Genomic DNA, 27,970 nt, shown 5'->3' on the forward strand with positions numbered 1-27,970 from the left:
TGTTTTTTATTATACTCCTTATTCCTATCTTAAACACACACCCCACATAAAAACAAAAAACCGGGGAGTTAAACACTGGACGATTTGCCTGAACATAGGAACCAAACCAAAAAATTTATTGTCTAAGCAACAAGAATTTAATAAATAATTTTGACTAAAAATGAGATGTGCCCCAATGCAGGGTGAGGGAATACCATTATACCCCAACTCTTGGGTATGTTATGAGGCAGAAAGCCAAATCTCTTTAAGGAATCCTAAGTGGTTGTTTGTGTTGGGCACCTTACTATTCTAAAGTTACTGGTTAAAAAGAACCGGAGGTACAGGGGAGGAAGAGAGAGTCTGATACATATAAGAGAATTAAAGCATTTGTGCAGTTTTAAGAATTCCAGGCTGTGTTGGGTTGTTTCATTATTAGATTTTTTCAGTTGAACAAACTGCTGTATTTATGGATGCTGTTTTAGGATTATAACTTTTAAAAAATGTTTGTTTAGTAAGATCTCCCGAGCGGATCCAGGTTAAAGATGATGGATTTCCCATCAAAGGCTGTGAAGACATCTTGGTAGTTGGATTGTCTGTATGCTGGGGTGGAAATGATGCCTACTATGTCTCATTGCAGCAGAAACAAGACGACCAGACTGGTAAGTGAGGATTGCCAGATAGACCAAACTGCAAAACACCACACGTTTCAGGGAAAAACTGTGAGGAGATGGCATCCAAGAGTATGTCCCGTATGACAGTCTCTAACCCAGTTCAGTTGCATGACAAAAGCAATCAGCCATATTAATCATTAACACCCAGGGCTGAGAGGGACATGTTTGCCACTGTTTCATATATTTCCTGTTCCTCCATTTCTAAAGGAGGCAGTGAAGTTTGTTGGTTACAGAAAAGGTCAAGAAAGCATTGAGTTCCTGGCTGATCTGCTTGAATGTGACCAAGCAAGTCACTATATTTCCTTGTACCTCAGTCAACCCACCTGTGATGCACAGGTAAAAACAAGATCTCGGTGATAACCAGATACTACATTTGAGCTATTCTTTATAAATAAACTAGTACTCCGTTAGTTTCTTGGATCCTTACTGTATCAAAACAATATGGATTTGTTATTTGTTCAAGCTCCAATTATACGCTCTATGTTTTCTGTTTAGGTCTGGTAGCTTCAGAGAATCCCACATTCTCTCACCTCTTTCTTTCCATATACTGAATAAATTAATTTGTGTCTCATCTCAGAAATCAGTGCCAGCTTGGCACCACCTCCTTTGGATCAGAACCTGTCTGTGACTGAGAGATTATGTCAAGTACAGTCTTGCTTGCAGAAGGAATCTGAGAGCACACACTCACTTGTCATGTACAACCTCATCCAGCACTATAAGACCCTTCTGCTGGCTTGTGGCATCTCCCTGGAAGGAAGTTTCGAGGACCCAAAGGTTTCAGAAATTAAATTTTTTTAATTCATGTAAAACTTCCATTCATTATTTAAACCAATGAGTCTGGGTAGCTTTTAGTGTTTAATGCTCTGCTTAAGTCATTTGTTTTTTATTTAGTGTTGACAGAAATGTTTGTTTTCAAAGTTTTTGATGATGTTATTTTAAAGCTAAAGTAATAGAAGTCCATGTTAATTAATATTTTACATTTACTTCTTACTATGATGTTTTTGAAGTTTCTCAGTATCTGCAATAGACACAGAAAGGGCTCAGTGGTAAGTGTTTCACCCAGGGAGTTCTGACTTCAAATCTTCATTAGGTCATATATGGAAGACGAGTTTGGATCTCATACAGGTCTTAATGGCAATGCCAGCATTCCAGAGCTCCTATTCCATTGGCACAAGAGGCCTGGGATGGAATGGCAGAAGAGGTACCTAGGCTCTCACTAGTACCACCAGTCCCTCATTTCCAGAAGAACTACGTTCATGCTTAAGTTTGAGAGGAGGGGAAGGTTCCACTGGTTGGAAATCAAGGAAAGTGTTTGAAAGAGTTAAAAACCAACCTAGCCCTGCTTAGTAAAAAGCGCTACCACTTTTAAGTGTGTGTGTTTGGGGGGGGAGGGGGGGGGGCGTGTCGTTGGTGATGACTTTCAAAGTTCACTTCACAGTGTGACACATAATGGAAAAAAAGAGTTAAAAGAATTTTAAAGCCAAATAAAAATATTGGAACAGGAAAACTTCTTAAACTTTTATAAGCCGAGTACAATGTAAGGAATTAACATGCTCATCAAAGACCTGAAACAAAGACAAGGAGAATAGAACCTGTTTGGGATCCAGAGTGTGTCTCAACAGAAACACTTTGTTAGCCATCACCTTGATTTCATGTTTCCAGGGGCCTTCCAGGTGTTTTTTAAACATTACTTTTTCACAAAACATGAAGTTCTAAAATGTTCAGAAGTGGTTGAGGGGCCTTTCTCAGCTGCTATACTAGATTCTCTTACAAACCTTTTGTAGCTTGAACTTCATAGTTGCTGCTCCTGTTGAAGCCATCTCTTAGCGCCTCTGGAAAATTAGCCCATTGATTCAAATACTTGGAAATACTGTGGGGAGAATTAAGCTTTCTATCTCTTGGACACTGAAATCTCTGGAACATTGCTGTCCTGTGAGGGAGCATGCTTCGGAACAACCCACAGGTCTTCCTATTTCTGTAGCATGGCTTAAGGTGCAGTTTCATTTGGACCAAAAAGGTATTGAGGCATATAAAATAGACCGGATAAAACAAAGACAGGGGTTGGTGCTTTAGGTTCCCAACTCATGCAGGTATCCAGTATAAATGCAACAGGTGTACTTACAGAAATGCCCACACTTATTGTGTGGCTGAAGGCATTAGTGTATAGGCTTCATGGTTCACTACTACCCCAAGTCATTCAGGTCTGAACTACAACTTTTTCTCATGGCCTCTGCATATTCCTACTTGTGAGATCAAAGCACCTGAGCTACAAACTTCTGGCGCCTCCTGGAAAGCAGTGTCCATTGGGGCCACCTGCCCCTCCCCATCCTGGAGGGTTCTGAGGGTATGAAAAGGGAAGTGGCCCCAGCCACCCTTTTGTTCCTTTCTAACTGCCCCAGGTGCAGCATGCTTACAGCACACAGCATCCTCTATACTGTCCTCATAGTTTTTCTTTTTTCTTCCCTTTTTGAGGAAGATTTTGTTTATAGTTAGTCAGATTTTCTTTTAAAAGATCTGAGGAGATGTTGGTCCAGCATGGTCTTTGATTGGACCTGCAGGAGTGGAAGGGCTGCCTCACATTCCCCTACCAATTGGGAGGCTCCTCAGGACCAGATAACTAAGCTAGCACTGCATAAATTCAGCATCAGCTGCAAAGACTGTGCCCCAGGAGCAAGTTTGCCCACCTTAGCCTAGCTTGGATCTGGGGCTGCAAAACATGGATCTGGATCTTCAAGCCTCGCATGCATCTGCGGCTGCAGAATCCAATATCTGGCAGCCCAGAGTACATCTGGGGCTGCAAAATCTGGTTCTTAATCTGGAAGCCTAACATGCATCTGGGCTGCAAAACCTGGATCTGGATGTGGCAGTGTGGGGCTTGGAGCTGCAACACCCAGATCCATAGCATATTACTGATCCAGAGATATTTAAAAAAAAATGTTTATGGATCTGTGGCAGATAGGTATGACTTTGGATTAAGGATCAGAGCCTGAATTCAGATCAACACTCAAACATGAAGGACCGCCAAACAGAGTTGCCAAAAAGGGATTCAGTTGCCTGGGATCTACCCAGTAAGAGCATCTGACTATTGAGAGTCACTTGTCTAGTGGCTCTGTACCACTGAGACCCCTGATCCACCTAGGTCAGTGGCATCTGGTATTACATTTCCAACAGCATGATCTTTGCAGAGATGCTTTCCTTACTGACTCTGTGCTCAACACACTGATGTAAGCAAGTAGATCAATGTGGAGGTCTTCACCACACTAGAAAGGGATAGTACAAGCTTCTGATCAGATGTGGAATGGTGTGTCTCTGTTACAGGGTAGTGTATTCACATTGTGCTTCCTGTTTGGCCATTTTTCAGATGCACACACTTGATACCCTGATTGTCTAGGAGAAGGCTTTCCTTTTCCAATATCCCATCTATCAGACCCTCACCCTGAACATGAGAAGAAATGGACTGATCCATTCTTAGGCCTGGTCTACACTACAGGAGGGGAATTGACCTAAGATACGCAACTTCAGCTACAAGAATAGCGTAGCTGAAGTCGATGTATCTTAGGTCAACTTACCTCGCATCTTCTCAGCGCAGGGTCGACTGCTGCCTCTCCCCCGTCGACTCCGCTTCCGCCTCTCGTCGCGTGGAGTACAGGAGTCGACAGCAGATCAACCCGGGATCGATTGCTACCCGTCGATCCAGCGGGTAGAGTAGACATACCCTTCGATTCCTTTACTGTGAGAAGTTGTAAAAATTAATTTATTTGGTCCTGGAACTGTCAGTTCTCTTTGTTCTTGGTAGGAGCTGCTGAGGTTCTGTTGAGATCCCAGCCAATTCCTAAGGGCTAATTCAATTTCCCAGGACCAGATTACAAGAACTTGATAGGCTAAAAACTGATGCCAGGTTCAGAGGCTGCCTTAGGATGTTAGGGTACTATACCCATCAAAAGTTCTATTGATTCTGAGATTCATGGATTCAAATATTTCTTTGCTACATATCCTTTGTAGGAGAAACAGCATACGGTGTCACAGGATCCATCCTGATGTTCCAGAAAGGACTGACTGTTGTCTTCAGAGTCTCTTTATAACCCTGTGACGAAGTGGGAATGTTCTTAATATAATCTCTGAATACTATGTGGGTGCCTCAGTTTCCCCTATGCCTTTCTTAAGTATCTAGGTGATAGGATAATGGCATGTTATTATTGCAGAGTGTTAGAAGGCCAGTGTGATGGTGTCTGCACAGAGAATGGTTGATGCCCTGTCTACTGGCAACTGATGGCCTGGGCCCCTCCCCTGCAAAGGTTGCAACTGAAAGTGTTGGAGAACAAAAAGATCAGGTGGCCTCCTGACCTGAGAAAGAGACAAAGACCAGAGGAGAGGTTGGAGAGTTTCAATTTGGAGCTGGCAGGGGAAATGGAAGGAGACCCGGGGCCGGGGTCCAAGCTCCCTGCCCCCCAGTAAGGACCTGACTGAGGGGGTCCTGTTTTCTGTACCTGCAAGACCTGTTTTGGGCTGTGTTCCTGTCAACTAAATAAACCTTCTGTTTTACTGGCTGGCTGAGAGTCATGGTGAATCACAGGAAGCAGGGGGTGCAAGGCCTTGTCTCCTCGACACTTCCTGACAAACCCTTGAAGGCAAAGGCAAAAAAGAGAGACCTAGGAGTTAAGCAGTGCGTAACCCAGGTTCTGCAGAGCTTTCTGTGAGGGGCTGAGAACCTCTCTGATATTCCTAGAATCTGACATCATAAATATGCTGATGGATTCATGTGTCTTATTTCTCTTAGGAGGAAATGTTATTAGAACATTATTGAGCTCTGGGCCACCTCACCTTGATCATCTTCATCAATCAGTCCTTCAGCCCTCATATAGATTGTGCGATCACAATACGTCTTCCATTCTTCTCTTACCCTGGCCTTCCTTCTCCATGTGCGGCCATGCCTTTTCACAATAAAATCTTCCCATCTCTTTGGAGGTCAGCTGAGTGGTCGTTTCGGTTCCTGTGGGTACCACTTGGCAATAGCTGTAGTCCATCAATTGTCAGTGAGCTAACTATATGCCTGGTCCATTGCATTTTACTGTACCTGCTTTCAGCAATGACATCCTGCACTCCACTCTGTTATCTGGGCTACCTACCTTCCATTATAACTAGTTCCTGGTTCTAAACCAGGAAGGAGAATTTTCAGATCTGCTTCCGGCTCCACCATAGAGTACAGTGTCTAGGATTGAGTAATGTCTTTGGTAGTCCCCTGTATGGGTACAGGAAACATGCAGAGGCACCCATTCTTACTTTACCAAGCCTTTCTAGGAACCAGTAGGGCACACAGGTCCAATGTAGCAATCAGCCCAGTATTTCTGAAGGTCTCAGTAAACATAGCTTTGATTCCTTCCATCTTGGAAAGAACAGTTACACCTAAGGGATGAGACAATATCATCTACACATAATGGTGCCTGGGGTTTGTTTCCTCATCGCAAACTGAATATGATTTGCCACCTGTCGTCATATAATGTGGACAGTAAGACTGTGTGGCAGTGGCAAAATGCTGTCTGGCTATATTAACACCCTGATGTTAGTTATATTCATCTCTGGGTTCCAGAGACAGAATTCTTTCTAATTTCCAGAAATATTCCAGGGGGTACTCCCCATTCTGTGCCATTGTCACATGTCAGCTTCTTTACGCATACCTCTGACTGGAGTCAAAGACCTCTGTCAATAAAACTGTATCTTACCCCTTGGCCTTTCTGTGACAGCCAGTATTCCATTAAATGCTTGGGTGTATCTACTTGAACTTCAGCAAAGTATCTAAATGGTTCTTCCCTAATAGTTTGCGCAAAGAAACATACTTTCATACCCATTGAAGCCTTGATATATTCCAGACTTGCAAACTTTCCTGTGGTGGACAGATTCCTTACTGAGGCAGTTACGTGGTAGCTTTAATACTAGGCTACATCTGAGGCTTCGGCAGGGCTCTCTGTGATTCTGCCACCTTTTCTTTATGCAAGGAACACCTGAGCCGGAACACCTCAGTGCTTTAAGATGCCTTGTTTTGTAAGAGAGGAGAAGAACATGCCCTTCAGGGAAGTCCTTTGTCACCTTCCTGCCATTTGCAATAATAGTCCTAGAAGGTGTAAGGGATTCTTCACCTTGATTCCCATCCACCCCAAGGTTTGTGATCGTAGTAGGAGGTGCATTTCCATGTAAAGTACTGGAGCTGAGAGCTATTTCTCTGACTTGCAAGGCTTTTCTCCCCTTCGTAAAGTCCAAATCTGTCTGAATTCTGTCAGCGTTATGGGAATGCATTACACAGCCCACTAAAGAGGGGTTCCTGTTCATAAAGTTCGATATCCTCATTGGGTGGTCAGATAACATTTTTCCCTGGTAGATGAGCTATATCGGCAGACTCTTTGAGAAGAGTTTTCCATTCAGCAATGCAAGTGTTCTTGCAAGGGCTCCATCTGATATCTTGTTTTACAAGTGAGGTATATGCCAGTTAAGTCCCTTCCCAACATGGATACCGTGCTTCTGTATGGTTCTGATCCAAAGACAAGCAAGTCCTAACATCAGTACTGTATTCCTTGCTGTCTGTTGCCCATAAGTCTATTGAATTAAGAGGGTTTTTTTAGTGTTAGTCCATTTGGTATCAAGTTGCTGTCATTAGTGAAGGTTAGAGATTGGCAATTCTGTCATCAATATTGTTGGTATGATATTAATATCCATAAAGTCCTGCTTTCCAAACTACTTGGTCTCTTGTGTGTGAGATAAGGTGGAGATCTACCCAGGTTTCAGGTTTCTCTGGTTGACATCTAGACTCCAGATTACTTGTACTGTTGATCTGAGTGTTATGCTGAGGTCTAAAAGACTCTAATGAAAAACAGGAGTTTGACTAGTCAAACCTACTCTATATCTTGAAAGATCTCTCCCATCTGGGCACCTCCTGAGGGGGTGGATCTGATAAGGTCTTCCTTAACTGTTATTTCAGGTTGTTTTAATGAAGTTGCCATTCTTAATAGCTCAGATAGTCACAGTGATGCAAGCTTCTTTACCAGAAATATTGCATTCTTAAGAATAGGTAGTCTTGTCCACATCTGCATCCCTACAGTTTAAGGTGTCTGAGATGTCCATCTCTTTCAGACCACTGGAATGTCTGCTTGTTTTTGGCCTCCTTTACGTTCACAGGTCCAGGTATCATACTTCTGCATATTCAGAGAACTTAGTCATTATTTATTTCAGGCCAAAGATTATCTAAAACTTCCCCAATCCCTTGGAGAAATGGAGCTGATGGGAGGAGCCAGTCTGTCATGGTCAAAAGGTTGTCCATCTATGCAGTATGTGTCACAATTATTATGATATGGGAGGACTTCAATCTTCTGGAATTGTCAGTCCTCATCCAAGGCAAAGGCAGCATCTGTGGCATGCTCTCACATTATATTCATTGTAGCATGTTATATGACTAATGCTGCAGCTATATGCGTTTTTCGCAAAAATGTCCCACATTAAGACTTGTTTTGGGAGAATTAGATCGATTGCTTCTATTCGCTGTTGGCATTCAGCACTGATACTTGTTTGGCAGTTCTGCTCAATTTGTTCACCTAGAATTCCTCACCTGGCCTTTCTGGGGGTTGTACTGCTTGCTAAATTCCTGCAAGCAGGAATATGCAAAGGCCATTTGAAGAAGAAATGAAGGTTATTCAGTGGAACCACAGTTCTTTGATATGAGTCTCTGCATATTCACACTCACCTTTCCACTTCTTTGGAGTCTCAGGTTAGGAATTCCTGAATTAGCAGAAGGAACTGAGAAATGGTTGGGGCCACTCCCTCTTTCATGCCCTTGAACACCCATGGACACTGCTTTCCTGAAGGTTTCAGAAGCTTGCAGCACAGGTAACTTGATCTCACAGCTGTGAATATGCAGTGGCTCATCTCGAAGAACCTTGATTACGGGTAAGTAACCTTCATTTATATTTTGCCATAGTATTGTTTATATATCAGTGAACACTTAAACAGTTGGTCCCCTAGGGCTTTAGAGTGAAGGCATATAAATATTAATGTCTTAATTTATGTTTTTCTCATCAGTAAATCTGATAGATTATAGACCATTTTGTTTGTAACTAATTACAGAGCACATGGGGAATCAATAGATTTTTTTCTGTGTATTTTACCACCTGGCAAATCACTAAAGTCTGACTTCGTACTTATGACTTATATTGAAATTTGTAAATCACCTCTGATTGGTTTAGTCACTAGGAGATATTACCATTATTGCTCATATAAAGCAGACCAGCCTTCAGGTGGAATTGCATGATGTCACTATCAAAACATGTAGATAAGCAAACTGTATCTAAGATGTGCAGCACAAGAGAATACTTAGCTTTTAGTATGACAATGTAGAGTTAATGTAAAAAATAAAATGACTTGTTTTTTTAAAAAAACAACAGCTTGCTCTGCTCCCTATGTGTAGTAAAAGCTGTTTACTTTATTAAACATGCATTTTTGTCGGTATGTTTTTTTACTCTGTTTTGCACTGAAGCACCACTATGGAAGAGTGAGCTGGATTCTCCTGTGACTCGTGCACCATCAACAGAGCTATTAGTTATATTTCAGTTTCAGAGTGAAATTTTGATTTCATTAAAGACAGTGGGATTGCACAGGGGTTACTGAAAACAGAATTTGGCTTGTTGAATCCTTATTACTAGTGCCGATATGCAAACAGGAAAAGAGCTCAGCTTCTCAGATCCCAAGTTAATGGTAAAGCCAATAAAGCCACTTTTTACAAAGTCAGTTTTCAGAGTAGTCACATTTTTAACTATAGTTTTCGCATTTATTCCATCTTAGCTTTTAAACCTGTGTGTTCTACAGAAAGGATTATTGACTGAGGGCAACATTTTTGTGTGCGTTTAATTGACTCTGGATAAAATTTTCAAAAGTGCCTTAAGTGACTGTCAGTGAGATTTAGGCTTCTATATCATTCAGGTGCTTTTGAAAATTTCTCTCTAAATCATTTAATTTCTTCCAGGAATTATTCTAACTCACCTACTTAATCAAGAAAGCTGATACTTTGCAGATGTTTGAAGTTAATACTAATGTTAAGAATTTTTGGTCTAATTCCCAATTAATATTTTGTTGAAAAATTATAATCAATAAAAAGATTTTCAGGATAGGTTTCTCTCCATTTTAGGTAGCATGCTGGCTGCTGGATCCTGGCTCTAAGGAGCGTACCCTTCACAACATGGTAACCAACTTTCTCCCTCATGAACTACCCTTGCTTGAAGGGGTGGGAACTGGCCAAGGAGTTCAGAGCCTGGGACTTAGTGCCAATGCTGATTACTCTGGCCGGTACCGAGCAGCCATAGAATCTGTGCTCATCTTCAACATCATGAACCAACTCAATGCCTTGTTGCAGAAGGAAAATCTAACAGGTAAGAGGACCTGGAGGTAATCCCATGAACAGACTAATCTGTTGAGACCTTTTCACTATGTATACATATGCGTGCATTAAACTATTTTGAGTCCCTGGTATATGGGCCTGCAGGCTCAGTGGCTTTGCACTGAAATTTGCATTGCGGAGTTGTCAAACCTGGCAGCACAACATGAATAATTACCCGGTTAAAGTAAAATAAAGGTATATGTTTATATAGTGTAAGTGGATCTTGTTGTTACTGAGGCCTGTAGCCAGTTTCCTTTCAATTGTGGCACATTATACATGTGAATGGTCTTAGTATTTCTATAACACCCATCACCAGAATACAGTAAAAGCATTGTTATCCAGCATGTTGGGGAATTGGAGGGGGGGTGCTGGTAAGTCAAAAATTCCGGTTAACTAAGAGGGAGGGAGTTAGGGTGTGGGGGGGATTTGGGAGAGGGGGTGAGTGTGGGAGGGGTTTCAGGGTGACAGATTCAGGCAGTGCTCACCTGGGGTGGCTCCCTGCAAGCGGTGACGTGTCCCTGCTTGCTCCTAGGTGGAGGCACAGCCAGGCAGCTCTGTGCGCTGCCTCTGCCACAGGCACCGCTCCCACAACTCCCATTGGCCACAGGGTGAGGGCAGCGCACGAGGCCCCCATTGCCATTCCTCCACCTTATAGCAGGAGAAACATATATCACTGCTTCTGGGGAGCCACACAGTGCCAGGTAGGAAGCCTGCTTACCCCGCACCAACTGGACTTCCAATGAAGATAAGAAATGCCAGTTTATAGAGCTCTCCGATTGGTAAAGTGCCAGATAACACAGCTTTTACTGGATCTAATATAAAGAAAATAATTGGGCTTTGAAACCTTTGTTCTGAGAAAGAAACATGTTTTATGTCAAGGAGCTTAGGAAGTTCTGTGTTTAGGTTTTATTTTATTTTATTTTCCTGGAATAATACAAGGCTATATAACATTCCCCGATATAAGGCTCTCCATCTTCCAACTTCATTGCAGTCCATCGCAAACATCTCCATATAATATGCTGCATATTTGGTTCTCAAGAATGGTCATAAATATTGTTGAGACAAGGTGGGTGGGTTGTAGTGTCTTTTATTGGATTCAATTTTGTTGGTGAGAGAGACAAGCTTTTGAGCTTACACAAAGCTCTTCTTAGGTAGGGCTTTTTGAGCCAGACCTGAAGAAGAGCTCTATGTGCACTCAAAACTTTTTTTGCTTACTAGCAGAAGTTGCTCAAATGGAATATTTTATCTCACCCACCTTAGCTTTCTAATATCCTGGGGCCAACGCAGCTACAGCAACGCTGCATGCATAAATATTATTGTCATCCTGGGATTAGAAATTTACAATGAGCATGAGCACTCATTGTAGTCTGAGTTTATAAATCTAGTTGATTTGGTGTTTGCCAAATTCAGCAGAAATAGACCTTCCATTGATGTTGTAAACTCATTTCTTGGCTTTTCTACATATTTCAGATGTTTTCCATAAAGTGGAGATGCCCACCCAATACTGCTTGGCCCTGCTGGAACTGAATGGAATAGGTTTTAGCACAGCAGCATGTGAGACCCAAAAACATGTCATGCAAGCTAAACTGAATGAGATTGAGGCCCAGGCTTATCAAATGGCAGGCCACAGCTTCTCTTTGACCAGCCCTGATGACATTGCAGAGGTATTTCAAGGAGTTGGGTAGGGTGATTGGATCTGAGGGCTGTCAGATTAACTTATCCTATATTTGGGTAAAAACCTGGGTGGGTGGAGTGTGTGTATGATGATCAGGGAATTGTACTTTAAGGAAAGACAGAAACCAAGTTTAATTCTGATCTAAGTTGGTTTTCCTTTTCAGCCATCATAGGCCCCAGTCCTGCAAGGTGCTGAGCACTTCCTACATGATACTCACCTCCCAGTGACTTCAGTGGAAGGTGAGGGTTTGCAGCACTTTGCAGCAGGACTTTGGAGTGGAGCTCGGAGCTGGAGCGTGGAGCAGCTCCGGAGCAGTGGAGCTGCAGGTTTTTGCCTGGAGCTGGAGTGGAGCTGGAGCACAGCTCTAAAGCCCTGCTTTGCAGAATCAGATCTTTAATTTGTAAAGATGCTGTCTGCAGCCCATGATGTGCCACTTTTCAAATTGCTGCCAGAATGTTTTGGGCTAATATTGTGAGACTAGAGGCTTGTCTACATTCTGGCTTCCTGTGTGGGTATTTATTCCACACTAAAATTGCTTTTGTGCAATTTGGATTAAAGTAAACTGCACAAAGGCACTCTTAGTGCAGAATAAGACTGTCCACGCGGAGAGCTAGTGTGGAATACCTATTGCACTTTAAAGTCACAATATGCCTTATTTTGCTGTAGCTTCCCCATGTAGACAAGCCCTAGAGCTCCTTCATTACTACATTAATATTGTCTGATTTCAAGACACATTGATGTTTGTATGCATGAGCTGTGATTTCGCATAGTTTGACTGGTATATGAACTGGTTTGTGTTGACCAGTTACTCTTGCCCTTGACATTTCAGGCACAAACAAATGGAAATCTTATTTTAAAAGTTTTGAAACAAGTGCGCTAAGCTTGTCAGAACCTGTAAACTCATTCATACAAATGAATCCTTCCAAAAAGACTCAAGGAAATCGGTTATTGATAAATTTGCATATATATAATACTTGTCATCCAAACGGATGCTTTCTACACGTGCTGTGTGTGCTGATTACAGCAATAAATTGAAATTACCTTGCCATTTCCTTTCGACCAGGACTAATTTTAACATTGCAAACCTTTAAGAAGTTTCAAACAGCTGCTATTTAAAAAAATGCAACAAAAATATTTTTTTCTTTCCTGCAAATATGAAATTTACCCACAGAATAATACTGGTCTGAAACCAGTCCTGAACTAGTGATTAACGTAAGGTCCAATGTTTTGTGATCAATCAGGGCTAAGAAATAAAATTAAACCTCTTTCTAGAATAACGTTTCTGTGAAATGTAGTATGTACAGAATGATAATGATTTGATGCAAAGCTTTAGCACTCATTTGAGGTGATCTATATAATTCTGTTGTGGCTTCACCACTCATGAGTCATAGTTTAAGGCTAGAAAGGATCATCATATCTTCTGGTCTGACCTTCATGTATTTCACAGGCCACTGTCACCAACCAGCCACCTGTACACTAAACCCAAAAACTGGACTTAGACAAAAATATTACAGCCCTCAGGAGACTCAGCTATTTTGTGTCAATGGCAGAGAACAGGAGGAACTGAGTGCATCAGTATCTGAGGTCCTTGCAAGTAGGGAATTGGTTGAGAGATAACAAGGCGATCCTGGCAAATGACCCACACCCATACTCAGCAGAAGGAAGGGGAAACCTCCCAAGGTCACTGCCAGTCTGACCCAGGGGGAAAATTCCTTCCTGACCAACATATGGCAATCAGGTAGAGCCTGAGCATGTAAGCAAGAATCACCCAGCCAAAGATCTGAGAGAAAATTCTCTGTACCACATCAGATTACTGGCCTGGCCCACCTCATCCTACCCTGTGTCCCATCTCCAGCCATGGCCATCTCTGATGCTTCAGAAGGGGAGACAAACAAATAAAAACTAAACCCAGAAATATGATCATTCTAATCTCATGTCAGTAAAACCTTTATGCTATACAGATGTGTGTGAAAATTACTTCCACTCATGCCTGCCAGCTCTAGAATGAAATGTAGCGGCTGTTAACTAGTGTAAAATATTACACAATAATTTAAGACAAGAATCGTGTATTATTAGTATTACTATTTATCATTCTCTTACCATAGTGCCTATGTATCTAATAAAAAATAAATACTTCATCATGGCTAGTTTTTTAACTTATGGAAATTTTTGGTAGAAAAATTCCAATATTCAAACTATTTGAAGCTAATTCTGTAAATGATAGTTGCCACCACATCCTTCAGTGCATTTTGTTTTGCAGTCTTGTCCTTGCTAACATTTTTTTTCTTTTCCCCTTCCTCCTCTCTCCCCCCCGCCATCTCCTCCCGAGGCCTTTCCATCTCATTTGACATCTTAACTTTTATTTTCATTGCAGCCGGTCATTAAGAAGCATGGATACATGTAACATCACTTTATAGCAGTCAATTACCTTATCTAGAAACAGAGTTCCCAAACTTTCAGAATTAGAAAATGAGATTTTAGACTACATTTTGTAATTAATTAAAATAAGGAGGAATAGCTGAGGGTAACACAGTTCTTTAATCAGCTTTTTAATTAATGATTTTTGTTTTAATGATTTAATTAATCTGGAGCATTAGTGCTGTGCTTTGGTTAGCATATAGGCTATTTTAATGCTCAGAGTCATTTACTGTTTTCTTCTGGGATGAAAATATAGATACTTACTGAAATGTGGTCTCTTTTAGGTCTTGTTTTTGGAGCTGAAATTGCCACCAAATGGAGATGTGAAAATACAAGGGAACAAGAAAACTCTGGGTTATACCAGAAGAGCTACTGCTAATGGAAACAGGGTCAGGTTGGGCAAGCAGTTCAGTACAACCAAGGTACAGTTGAAGCATAGTTCTCATCTGAAAAATGACTATCAAAAGAACTCCTTGTTACTTCACAGATCTGCTCCCTGTATGTATGGGAGTCAGATATGCTGACTCTGACGAAATATAAATTTTCCTACCTTCTGCTTCTGTTAGCACTGGAGAACCTATTCACAGGGGCAGCGCCAGGCACCAGCACGCCAAGGGTGTGCCTGGGGTGGCAAGCCACGGGGGGCGCCCTGCCAGTTGCTGTGAGGGGGGCAGGCAGGCTTCTTTCGGTGGCTTGCCTGCAGGAGGTCCACTGGTCCTGCGGTTTTGGTGGCAATTTGGCAGTGAGTATGCCAAAGCCGCGGAACCGAAGGACCTCTTGCAGGCATGCCCCTGAAGGCAGCCTGGCTGCCGTGCTTGTGGAGGCAAAATACCTAGAGTCACCCCTGCCTATTCAACTCTTGGGATGTGGGCTGGATTCTGTTCTGCCTTCTACATCAACAGAATTTTAACCAAGTGCCACTCTTCTTCCCTCAGTTACAACTGTGCCTTAGGAAGAGACTGAGGTGTAAGCAAGGACATAACTCTAAAACAGTACATTTGCATGCGTTTAAGTCAGAGCTGAATATGGTATGCAGCATTTACTGTCAGCCAGAAATAGCACTGATTGAGTTTTAGATCCCAGGTTAAAAATATAGGGCTAACGGTTGGAGAATCTCCCATCAATGAGTCAGTTGTTCGTCTTATTGAAAGGTGCTCAGATACAATGGTAATAAATACAGTATAAATACCGAAGTAGATGCATAGAAAAAATATGGTTCAAGTGTAAATGGAGAAGATTTCCTTTGGGGTTATATACAAGTTCTTGTGTGGCAGAACGTAGCTGATGAATTTTCCCTGTGACCATTCTTGTGTTCTGTGCTTCACAGAATTAGCTTTCAGAAGCACAGACTTGTTGGGGTTTTGAAATTTAATATATTGGTAGCACGTATAAGAACTAAGACCAAAACAGGACTGTCAGTTGTTAACTGTTGTGGAACACAGTGCTCATCCTGATTGCCTGGAGCTAATTACTGCTTTTGTTGGACAAAACATATTAGCAGATTTTTGTGTTCCTTATTTTCAGGACTCATTAACTTGTGGTGTTCTCCCAGTATCCCTTTGCTCCAATGTGACAAGTGTGTTGACAAGCAAATACTGATCCCAGGAAACCTTGCAACAGTGAGGAGATGAGGCTGTTAGTAGATTTTACTTGATGTTCAGCACAGGTGTGGCACAGCAGAGACAACACAAAGGGGTGAAGGGCAGAAATTAAGTGAGAATACACAACAGGAGTTAACTAACTTTTATGGTGCTGAGTGCTGTACGGAACTGCTAGGAGCTCAGGGGCTGTACTCGTATATAAATGTGCATTATTATATGCCACCTTTTCTGCTTTTGCCTGTACCTTCCTTGATCTATAAGTAGAAATTGCTGTTTGACTTCAACTGCAAGGTTTTAATTGCTAGGGGTCACTTTGTCCCAGGATGAGTGTGATCAAGGTCCTTGTTTGGGCACTCCTAATGTATAGATAGAAAAGGCACAATGGTGTAAGAACAGGAAGGAGGCGAGTTCATGATGGGAGAGAGGAGACAACACTGGGATGGTGCAAGTTATAATTTCATGTGACTTATTTGATGAAGCAAGTGTCAGGGGTAGCCATGTTAGTCTGTATCCACAAAAACAACAAGGAGTCCAGTGTCTCCTTAAAGACTAACAAATTTATTTGGGCATAAGCTTTTGTGGGTAAAAAAAACCTCACTTCTTTAGATGCATGAAGCAAACTCTAAAAATTTTATTTAGGACTCAAGTCACAAGTTAATTCTAATAATTGTTTCTCTGGCTGCATGTTATTACAGCAGCTATGTATCATGGCATTCTTGCTGCCCATACAGCAAATATAAGCTAATGTTCATATAATATTGAGATGTGACTAGAAAAATTGTAAGTATATCACTCCCTTTAGATTAGGATTTATCTTCTCTGCAGAACTGAAGAAAGTCTTTTTGTAAAACTAGTAAGACAGCTAATAATATATCTGTTCTACTGTTACCTTTGTAGGATGTTTTGGAAAAATTAAAGGCCTTTCACCCATTACCGGGCCTGATTCTAGAATGGAGGAGGATCACCAATGCAATGACCAAAGTAGTGTTTCCACTGCAGAGAGAGAAACGTTTGAATCCTGCATTGGGGATGGAGAGGATCTATCCTATATCTCAGACTCACACTGCTACAGGTAATAAGATGTATATGAAATCTTTTCTGTTCACAGACTGTGGCAACCTCTGTGGGCGAAGAGGAAGAGCTCAGTATGTTCAATATCTAACTTTCCAACCAAACTAATGATGACTGTTTTAAATACAGAAGAGTGCTAATTTGTATTAAGATTAGAGCCTTTAAAATTTTGTGTAGCTTTGCACTCTTCCAGCAATATTACTAGAATGTTGTGTGTGTGTGAACATATAAGTTTCTGGTGTATCCCCACAGATAGTTGCACCATTTGGTGGGGTCTTCAGTGTTTAAAACATTTCTGGGGCACCTTCCACATGAGGATCTCAAGTTACTTCAAAAACTCTAATTAAATTAGCCATCCTCCTTCTCTAGAGTATTATCCTAACTTTACAGGTATGGAAATTGAGGCACAAAGCAGGTATGTCACTTATCTAAGGTCCCACAGAGTCAGTGGCAGAGGTGGGAAGAGAACTCATGAGTGTTGACTTCCAGATGTTGTACTTTACCCACAGAACTATTTGGTTTTATTAAATATCACCTTTGATTATCATGGATGGGCTGACATTCTTTGTATGTGGTGTGACAGACCCAGACCAGTTCAGTACAGGAGTCTGGTAGAGGGCAAATATACTGGTCACTGGATGAGTAGTTTTCTGTTCCCTGAGTGACCAGAGCAGGGGCTGCACTAGAGGAATCAGGAACCTGCTAGAACCAATTAAGGCAGACAGGCTGATTAGATCACCTGCAGCCAAGCAAGGCAGGCTAATCAGGGCACCTGGGTTTAAAAAGGAGCTCACTCCAGTTAGGCGAGGAGGAGCCAGTGGAGAGGAAGTGCTTGTGAGGAGCTGGGAGCAAGAGGCTCAAGGAGCTTAGAATGGGCTGGTCTACACTATGGGGGAAAATAGATCTTAGATATGCAACTTCAGCTACATGAATAACGTAGCTGAAGTCGAAGTATCTAAGATCGAATTACTCACCATCCTCACGGCGCGGGATCGATGTCCGCGGTTTCCCCTGTCGATTCCGCAACTCCGTTCAGGTTGGTGGAGTTCTGGAATCGATATAAGTGAGTTCGGGGATCGATATATTGTGTCTAGATGAGACGCGATATATCGATCCCCGAGCAATCGATTGCTGCCCACCAATACGGCGGGTAGTGAAGACGTAGCCAGTGAGAGGGTGTGCTGCTGGAGGACTAAGGAGTACAAGTGTTATCAGACACCAGGAGGAAGGTCCTGTAGTGAGGATAAAGAAGGTGTTTGGTGGAGGCCATGGGGAAATAGCCCAGGGAGGTGTAGCTGTCATGCAGCTGTTACAGGAGGCACTATAGACAGCTGCAATCCACAGGCCCCTGGGCTGGAACCCGGAGTAGAGTGCGGACCCGGGTTCCCGCAAACCTCCCAACTCCTGATCAGACACAGCAGGAGTTGATCGAGACTGTGGGGAAGATCACTGAGATGAGAAAATCTGACAATAAGCGCAGGACCTACCAAGGTAGAGAGGAACTTTGTGACAGTGGTTATGTACTTTTTCCTTTTCTTATGGGTGGATGTAGTCCTGATTGCGTTTATATAGTAATGCCATAAATATAACATATATAATAAAAGTATGACGTTTATTATATTACAGTATTTTTTGCACTTGTGTTTAAGCTTTCTTACTGTGCTCTTGATCTTTAGATTCTGTAGCATGAAAATCTTTTAGGTAATATTTGAATAATTAAAAAATAGAGCTATGAAAATCTGTAAATGTTCTTATAGGAAGACCCTGCAAGCAGATCCCATTACTCCCTTCCTTTCTTTCAATGTTTTGGCCCTCTGGCCCCATTCTCCATCTTTTTTTCTTCCTCCACTCAACCTTTCGACTGCCCTCATGAGGCGAATAGACGGGATTCCTGTAAGTGCCACTGGCTGTGGATACAAATACAGTGGGACAATGTTTCCATGCTAAACACTTTCTCTATTTTGTCCATCTTGTCATTTTTCCCCACATATTTCTATACACAAGGAAGCAATATGGTCTTGTGTATAGGGTATTGAATTGGGAATAAGGAGGCCTGGGTTTTTCTTTGCTGCTCTGCCACTGAGTTGCTGTATGACATTGGGCGAGTCATTCACTTCTCAATTCTTTCCCTGATTCAAAGGAATTTTTAAAAAAATACTTTTTGATCTACAGATGAAAAGCCCTATCTAAGAGCTTGGCATCAGTCTTCTTGTACACTGCCAGATATATTGCCAGGTATAAGAAACTCAGTGCAGGATATGGATATCCATTAATTTTGTATGAGAAGAGAACAACACAAATGTAAGCCTATGAATGGAAATCTGTAATGATTCAAAATCAATATGGTTATGTTTTCTACGTAAAATGCGGGCATGTTCCAAAAAGATGCACACTTACTTATGGTACATCTATACATGAGGAGATTGTGCTGTTTGTCACAGTGGCCTGACAGTAAAGTCTTTCTACGTAACCATCCCAACCTTGTGTCACTGTGTTTTTTGATCTCTGGAATGATGTTCATGATCTTTGGAGGGAGCTGTGACCCTTGCAGTGGGAGATATTTTAATCCTTGGGGGAAAACGGCCCTGCCTGCACACACACTGGCAGAATTTCTATGCTTCTTTGCAGAAAATGGCAGGGAAGCCAGAGGGGAAGTGGGGGAATGACCATGGGTGCAGTTTGGGGAGGGCGGATTTCCTGCCCCCAAACAGAGGTGAGGCATGGGGGGAACATAGGGTTACATGCCACTGCCTGCCCCCCTCATTTCTGCAAGCGCAGAGCTGCCCAGCTGAAGGAGGCTGGGTCTCGGGTCCACTGACTCTGCAGCTGAACTCCACCTCCTGGGTCCTAGTGTCAGTTGTGCTCCCCTTCTGTGTGCTGGGAGTCTTTCTGCTTTCATGCAACAGTGAGTGCCTGCGGTGGGGCTGAGTAAGGGGGAGTGGGGGAAATGAGGGAAGAGGGGGAAAAGGCAGTGGAGAAGAAAGGAGGGGATGGAATAGGGCAGGGGGAGGGGAATGTGGAAGTGAGGTGATGGGGCAGTGGGATGAGATGGGGAAGAAAAGGAGATAGGGGAATTGCAGGGGGACTTGGGAGCCCAGCATGTAGGTTCCCCCATTAAGAAGGCCCATCAAACACTCATCCTGACAAAGCCCCTTACCCCCGCCCCGCTGAGCCCCAACCAACTGCACCTGGATCCCCAACCCATCAAGCCCCACTCCCCCAGCACCTGAACCCCCCTCACGGAGCCCCATACTCCCAGATCCCACCCCCACTGAACCCCACCTCCCTCTATGCAGACGACTCTGGCTGAGCCCCAACCACCTTCACCTGGATCCCCTGCAGAGTTCCATTGCCCCTGCACCTGGAACCCCCCAACCAGCCCGTTCATCCAGATTTCCCACTGAGCCGCCTGCACCCAGCTTGCCCACACAGAAACCTCTCATCCCACACCTGAATTGCCTGGAGTTATTTCCTGTGTCTGTCAAGCTCCAGTCACCCACTGTCCTCCCCCAAACATGCCTTGTTCCCGCTCCTCTGCCTATCTCCAAGCACTTCCTGCTGCCAAAGAGCTGTTTGGTGGCACTTAGCACTTTCCAAGAGGGAGAGGGGAGGAATGGAGAGCTGCATGCTTAGGGAGGAGACAGGGCAGGGGCAGGGATTTGGGGGCAGGGTTGGAATGGGGGTGGGAAGGGGCAGGGGCGGTGCCTCATGGAAGGGGTGGAGTGGGGGCATGGCCAGGGCATCTTGGGGAGGAGGGGGCTTTTGTACCTTTATATGAAAAGGTGTCAGTGATGCAGCCCTTGGGCAAATGTTCTAGCCCTCATGTGGCCCTCATAGTGATTTGAGTTTGAGATCCCTGATTTAGACCATTCATTCCTGACAAGTGTTTGTCTAACCTGCTCTTAAAAATCTCCAGTGATGGAGATTCCACAACCTCCCTAGGCAATTTATTCCAGTGCATACTGCTGTGTTGTCCTGGATGGCACTGAGGGAAAAGAGTCAAAGCACTGTGGCAAAAGCCATCTTCTCTGCCCTCAACATCAAAAAGGGCAGAGAAAAAGTACTGTATCTCAGCCAGTGGTTTGAGTACATGTACTCTTACCCTCCCCCTGGCTCACTGATGGTCGCCGCCGCTGCTGCCAGTGAATGAGACAGACGGGCAAATTAGTGCAATCCCTAAAACTAAAGATGCTAAGAAACTTGACCTTTTGGTAGTAAGGTGTATTTTACAGCCAGCATGCAGCTATGAATCGCCAATCAACAAGCATTGCTGGAGTGATACGACTACAACACTTGGGATTTGATGGCCAAGTTCAAGGACTCTCTGCCCCAGGAGGCAAGGCAGGAGTTCTTGTCCATCTTGGAAGTGGGCAAGGCACTAGCCAGGGTGCCTCTGTTCAAGTGGCATTAGATGCAGTCAATAGCATCGGCCATTTCCATGTGGCGCAGTTTATCCTGGCACTCCTCAAGGCTCTTGCACAAGACTCTCACTCACTCATGCCTGTCACCCCAATCGGGGTATGGGCTGCCAACCACAGGTCTCCAGAGTCCTCTATCCTGGGCCATTCGCTCTAGCTAGTTCCAGGTATAGCCCATTTTTTTGCTATCAGCCTGAAGGTCGCGTCGCCAGGTGTTTCTTGGACGGCCTCTTTTCCGCTTGCCTTGGGGGTTCCACCGCAGTGCCTGTCTGGTGATGTTAGTTGGCTGCTTGCGTAGTGTATGTCCTATCCAACCCCACCTTCTCCTTCTGATTTCTTCCTCTGCTGGGAGTTGACGGGTCCTCTCCAAGAGGTGGATGTTACTGATGGTGTCTGGCCAGCGGATCTGGAGAATCCTTCTGAGGCAGCTATTAATGAAGGTCTGGATCTTCCTGGTGGTTGTTTTGGTTGTCCTCCAGGTTTCTGCTCCATACAGTAGGACTGATTTCACATTGGAGTTGAACAGTCGAATTTTTATTGCCAAAGACAGCTCTCTGGAGCTCCAGATGTTCTTGAGCTGTAAGAAGGCTGCTCTTGCCTTACCAATCCTTACTTTGATGTCTGCGTCTGTGCCACCCTGCTGGTCGATGATGCTACCTAGGTAGGTGAAGGACTGCACTTCTTCCAAGGGGCTTCCATTCAGTGTGACTGGGTCGTTGCTGATGGAATTAATCCTAAGGATCTTGGTCTTGTCCTTGTGAATGTTGAGGCCAACCTGTGATGACGTGGCTGCCACAGTGTTGGTCTTCTCTTGCATCTGCTCTTTACTGTGCGAAAGGAGTGCAAGATCAGCAGCAAAGTCCAGGTCATCAAGCTGGGTCCACAACGTCCACTGGATTCCATTCCTACGCTCGTAAGTGGATGTCTTCATAATCCAATCGATGACGAGGAGAAAGAGAAGTGGTGACAACAAGCATCCTTGTCTGACTCCAGTTCGCACCTGGAAGCTGTTAGTGAGCTGCCCTCCATGGATCACTCTACAGTGTATACCATCATATGAGTTCTTGATCAGGTTGACCACCTTTGCTGGAATGCCGTAGTGCCGAAGGAGCTTCCAGAGGGTCTCTCGATCCACGCTATCGAACGCTTTCTCATAGTCAACAAAGTTGATGTACAACGAGGAGTTCCACTCCACAGACTGCTCGACTATGATGCGAAGCGTTGCTATCTGGTCCGTGCATGATCTGTTCAGCCGGAAACCTGCCTGTTCATCTCGTAGCTGTGGATCGACGGCATCCTTCATTCTCTCTAAGAGAACTCGGTTGAAGACCTTCCCTGGCACCGACAGGAGTGTGATTCCTCTATAATTGGCACAGTTGCTAAGGTCTCCTTTCTTGGGGATTTTGATGAGATATCCCTCTTTCCAGTCTGCCGGAATCACTTCTTCTTCCCATATCTTCTCAAAGAGGGGGTACAGCATTTCCACTGAAGCATCCAGGTCTGCTTTCAGGGCCTCTGCTGGGATGTCATCAGGTCCAGCCGCCTTCCTGTTCTTCATCATGGTGATGGCTTTTCTGATCTCATCTCTGGTTGGTTTATCGCAATTAATTGGGAGGTCCTCGTTGGCTGGGTTAATGTCTGGTGGATTTGGTGGTGCTGGTCTGTTCAGGAGTTCCTCAAAGTGCTCCGCCCATCTGTTCATCTGTTGTTCTATTCCTGTTATAGACTTTCCCTGCTTGTCTTTAACGGGACGTTCTGGCTTGCTGAACTTTCCAGACAGTCGCTTGGTAGTATCATACAGCTGTTTCATGTTACCGCTGTATGCTGCCTGCTCCGCTTCTGCTGCCAGTTCATCCACATACTCTCTCTTGTCCTTCCTAATATTCCTCTTCACTGCTCTGTGGGCTTCAGCATACTCTTTTTGAGCTTTGGCCTTTGCAGCTCTAGTCCTGCTGTTGTTGACTGCTGCCTTCTTCTTCTTTCTGTCTTCTATCTTGGTCAAGGTCTCTGCTGTGATCCACTCTTTCTGCTGGTGTTTCTTAATTCCAAGCACTTCCTGGCATACTAACCTAAGTGTCTCTCTCACTTTCTGCCATCTGTTTAGTACACTGTCTTCCTCTTCCTCAGACCGATCCTGTAATACTGAAAACTTATTCTTCAGCATCAGTCCAAAATCTTCCTTGGTCTTATGGTCCTTCAGAAGGCTGACGTTGTACTTCACTCTTCTGTCTGACGTATCTATCCAGTTCTGCTTCAGCTTCAGCTTCAATCTAACCACCACTAAGTGATGGTCGGACGCCGCGTCTGCTCCTCTTCTAACTCTAACGTCCTGCAAGGATCTTCTGAACTTCTTGCTAATGCAGACATGGTCAATCTGATTTTCTGTCGTGCCTGCTGGTGATACCCAGGTACTCTTGTGGATCCGCTTGTGAGGAAAGATGCTACCTCCTATGACCAGGTTGTTAAGTGCACACAGATCCACAAATCTCTCTCCATTCTCACTCATCTCTCCCAGAGCGTGGGTCCCCATGACTTGTTCGTATCCTGTGTTGTCAGGTCCAATTTTGGCATTAAAGTCTCCCATAAGGATGATGATGTCTTTGTCTGGGAGAATCTCTAATATTTTCTGGAGTCTGTTGTAAAAATAATCTTTGTCCTCCTCTTCGCTGTCATTAGTTGGAGCGTAGCACTGAACAACATTCATCTTAATCCTCTTCATTTTAGTTCTGAAGGATGCTGTGATGATCCTGGGACCATGTGCCTCCCAACCAATCAGTGCTCTCTGTGCCTGCTTGGACAACATGAAGCCTACTCCCTGTGTGTGGGGTGCGTCGCTCTCTTCATGTCCTGAATACAGCAACAGCTCTCCTGTCAACAGTCATCTCTGTCCAGCTTGCATCCATCTTGTCTCGCTAATGCCTAATAGGGTCAGGTTGTTGCTCCTCATCTCTGCTGCAACCTGCGCCGTCTTTCCTGACTCGTACATGGTCCTCACGTTCCATGTGCCTATGGTAATCCTCCTGGTTGCAAGAAGGGTAGTCGGCTTAGTGGCTTCCTCACGGCTTTCACCACCCAGCGTCATGCATCTTCGAGTAGAAGGACCTTCTTTTTCCAGGGTAAAAGTCTCTGTTGTCTTTATTGTTGGCGTTTCTGTAGCAGATTGATTTTTTTACGGGGTGGAGTTGCTAGCCCCATGCCCAACCCTCCTCCTTTACCCTGACTTGGGACAGGCAGATGGCCCCAAAGGACCTCTCTGGTGGAGTTTCTTGCATGAGATCCGGTTGTCAATCCAGGACCTCCCCTTCAAGGACAATGCTCTGTTTTTGGAGCAAACGGACACTAGGCTGCATGGGCTGAAGGATTCTGGGGCCACCCTGCGCTTTCTTGGGTTGTATGCACATCCGGCCTCAAGGAGACACTTCCGGCTACCTCTGCCCAGATACTCGGGTCTGCCTTGGCAGAATTCCTATAGGAGGAAAAACAGAGGCCTTAAAGGCTACCAGTCTAGCCCATCCTCCTCGGCCCCACAGTCAGTCCCATTCGCCACTCAGGTGGCCCATGGCGAGCATTTTGAGGGTGTGCTTGAGGACGACACACCAGACTTGCCTCAGGATCTGGCCTCCCTTTTATTTTTGGATCGTTTGTTCCCATTCCTCACTGAATGGGCCCGAATTACCTCGGACTGTTGGGTGCTCAATACCATAGCATCTGGTTACACCCTGCAGTTTTCCTCTACTCCACTCCTCCCTCCCATCCCTCTTCAGGTCCCCTTCTCATGAGCAGTTCCTTGCCCAGGAGGTGGAGTCTCTCCTATGGGTGGGGACCGTGGAGGAAGTCCCTCTAGAGCTAAAAGGAAAGGGGTTCTATTCCCAGTATTTCCTAATACTGAAGGCCAAAGGGTGACTCAGGCCCATCTTAGACCTGCATCGCCTCTACAAGTATCTCAAGAAGTTGAAGTTTTGTATGGTCTCTCTGGTGTCCATTGTTCCCTCTCTTGATCTAGGAGATTAGTATGCCACCCTCAATTTGAGAGACACTTACTTCAATATTTCAATTTTCGGTGGACCCAGGAGATTCCTCTGATTTGTAGGAGGCCAGGGTTGTCATTAGTTCACTGTCCTGCCATTTGGCCTCTTGGCAGCTCCAAGAGTTTTCACTAAGTGCTGCCGGTAGCACCTTGTCTGAGATGTTGCAGTGTGCAAATCTGTCCATACCTCGACAACTGACTTATCCAGGGCAGATCTGGGGCCAAAGTCCAACACAACCTCGACCTAGTCTGAGCCACCTGTCAGGAGTTGGGCCTGCTGATTAAACGCACAAAAATCTACCTGACCCAGCTCAGAGAATAGAGTCCATAGGCGCAGTTTTTGACTCTACTGAGACCAGAGCTACCTACTGGAGATCCAATTCCAAGCTATGTCAAAGCTCATCGAATGCATCAGAGCCCATCGGCTCATGACTGCCCGGGTATGCAGCATGTACTCACATAGTCTGGCATGCGGACCCCTGCAGATGTGGTTGGCATTGGTCTACACCCCTGGTGGACACCATTTGGTTTTCCATTGAACGTTCTGTCCTCTCTAACTTGGTGGACAGAACTGTGACCAGTGTTGGCAGTGGTTCCCTGTGTAGCCCCTCTCCCTTTGGTGATGTCAGTCTCTGATTGCCTTGGATCTGGGGTTGGGAGCCCACCTTGGTAACCTCAATATGCTGGGCGTCTGGTCCCAGGAGGATCACTCTCTGCATATAAACGTAAGGGAGCTCAAGGTGATACATTTGGCCTGCCAGGCACTCCTAACATACCTAAAGGGCAGAATGGTGCAGATCTTGATGGACAATACTGTTGCGATGTTCTACATCAACAAGCAAGGTGGAGACCACTTGTATGCCCTGTGTCAAGAGGCTCTCTGGCTGTGGAACTTCTGTGTGCAGCATGCCATTCATCTCTAGGCATCACACCTCCCGGGAGCCTGGAAGTCTGGTGGATCTCCTGAGTAGGTCCTTCTCTCCACAAGTGGTTACTCCCCCAGAGCTGGTCAACGTGATCCCCCAGAGGTGGGAGACTCCCCAGGCAGTCCTGTTTGCATCCATACTGAACAGGAAGTGTCAGTTTTGCTCAATTTGCAGTCTTGCCAAAGGCTCCTTGTCCAATGCCTTTCTTCTCCTGTGGACGGGGGTGCTTGTATATGCTTTTCCACTAATACCCCTGGTGCACAAGGTCCTCTTGAAGGTCAAGAGAGACAAGATGAGAATCAGCATAGTGACTCTGGCATGGCCGTGCCATCATTGGTTTGGCACACTTATGAATCTCTCTGTAGCAGCCCTGCTGGAACTCCTGCTCCAGCTGGACTTATTCTCACAGAACCAGGGCCGTCTGATTCCCACCCCGAACCTAGTGTCCTTTCATCTGACAGCATGGCTTCTGTGTGTCTGAATGCAGAGGAATGGGCATGCTTGGTGCAGATCCAGTGCATCCTGCTGGGTAGCAAGTAGCCCTCCACCAGTGCGACCTACCTGGCCAAGTGAAAACTTTTTACGTATTGGGCCTCAGGCCGGGGAGTTTCCCCCTTCAGGTCTTCACTGCAATCCATATTGGACTACCTGCTTTACCTCACACTCCAAGGCCTGGCCCTTTCGTCAGTTAAGGTGCACTTGGCCTCTATCTCAGCCTTCCATCTTCTGATCCAAGGCAAATCGATCTTCTCTCACAAAATGACGCTCAGGTTTCTGAAAGGCTTGGAGAGGCTGTTACCCTCAAGTCTGCGACCCAATCCCTCACTGGGACTTAAATCTGGTTCTGTCTCAGTTCACATGTCCCCCACTTGGAGCCACTGGCATCCTGCTCCTTGCTGCTCCTCTTGTGGAAGGTCGCCTTCTTGGTAGTGATGGCCTTGGCCCAAAGGGTCTATCGTGACTGCCTATTCCACCAGAGTGCAGACTTCTTCAGCAGCCTTCGTTGCGCAGGTACCAATTCAAGATATTTGAAGAGCTGCCACCTGGTCTTCAATCCATACCTTTGTGTCCCACTACGCTATCACCCAACAGGCCCAGGATGACACCAGGTTTGGCAGAGCAGTGTTGCAAGCAGCATGACTGTGAACTCTGAGCCCACCTCCAGGGACACTGCTTGTGAGTCACCTAACATGGAATAGAGACAAGCAAGCACTTGAAGAAGAAAAAACAGTTACCTACCTTTTGTAACCATTCTTCAAGATGTGTTGCTCATGTCCATTCCATGATCTGCCCTCTGTGACACTGCACTCTATATAATTTTATAAAAATATGCTAATGAGTGTGAATATAATGTAACTGGGATATGCTTCATGCAAAAGGTCTCTTGTAAGGTATCATTGCAAAGCTTATAATCTACTGATTGTGTTTATCCTATTTGTATGGATGTATCATTCTTGTATTTGAAACTAGAAATATGAAATATAACTCTGAGGGCCTATTGTAATTATGCAAAGTGTGGGCCATTGATGGTGGTTTGGAATCTTGATAGCTCCCATTAACCAGGACAATTGTCTGTAGATGGCTCTGTTTTACTTGTAAGTCATACTGTATACGTGTGTGCTGGCAAGTGGGTAATGAAGTCTTTGGCTTTGTCTACACTTACAGTTTTGCTGCGCTGGCAGTTACAGCTGTGGTCGTACAGCTGTGTACGGCCAGCGCTGCAGTGTGTCCACACTGACAGCGACCAGCGCTGCAGTGTGTCCACACTT

General features: G+C 44.6%; 1 protein-coding gene across 1 annotated transcript in view; it reads left to right on the forward strand.

Moving 5' to 3' along the window:
• The window catches only part of POLQ (DNA polymerase theta), a 189,800-nt gene that overhangs the window by 122,701 nt on the left and 39,129 nt on the right, over window positions 1–27,970 (forward strand). Inside the window, exons 17-22 of the mRNA XM_032773589.2 lie at window positions 492–638; window positions 1,228–1,424; window positions 9,817–10,057; window positions 11,536–11,729; window positions 14,443–14,580; window positions 16,657–16,831. Of these exons, the coding sequence (XP_032629480.2) occupies window positions 492–638; window positions 1,228–1,424; window positions 9,817–10,057; window positions 11,536–11,729; window positions 14,443–14,580; window positions 16,657–16,831 (1,092 nt within the window). The remainder of the gene's footprint in view (window positions 1–491; window positions 639–1,227; window positions 1,425–9,816; window positions 10,058–11,535; window positions 11,730–14,442; window positions 14,581–16,656; window positions 16,832–27,970) is intronic.

Source organism: Chelonoidis abingdonii, chromosome 1 (genome assembly GCF_003597395.2).
Source record: "Chelonoidis abingdonii isolate Lonesome George chromosome 1, CheloAbing_2.0, whole genome shotgun sequence".
Lineage (NCBI taxonomy): Eukaryota > Metazoa > Chordata > Testudines > Testudinidae > Chelonoidis > Chelonoidis abingdonii.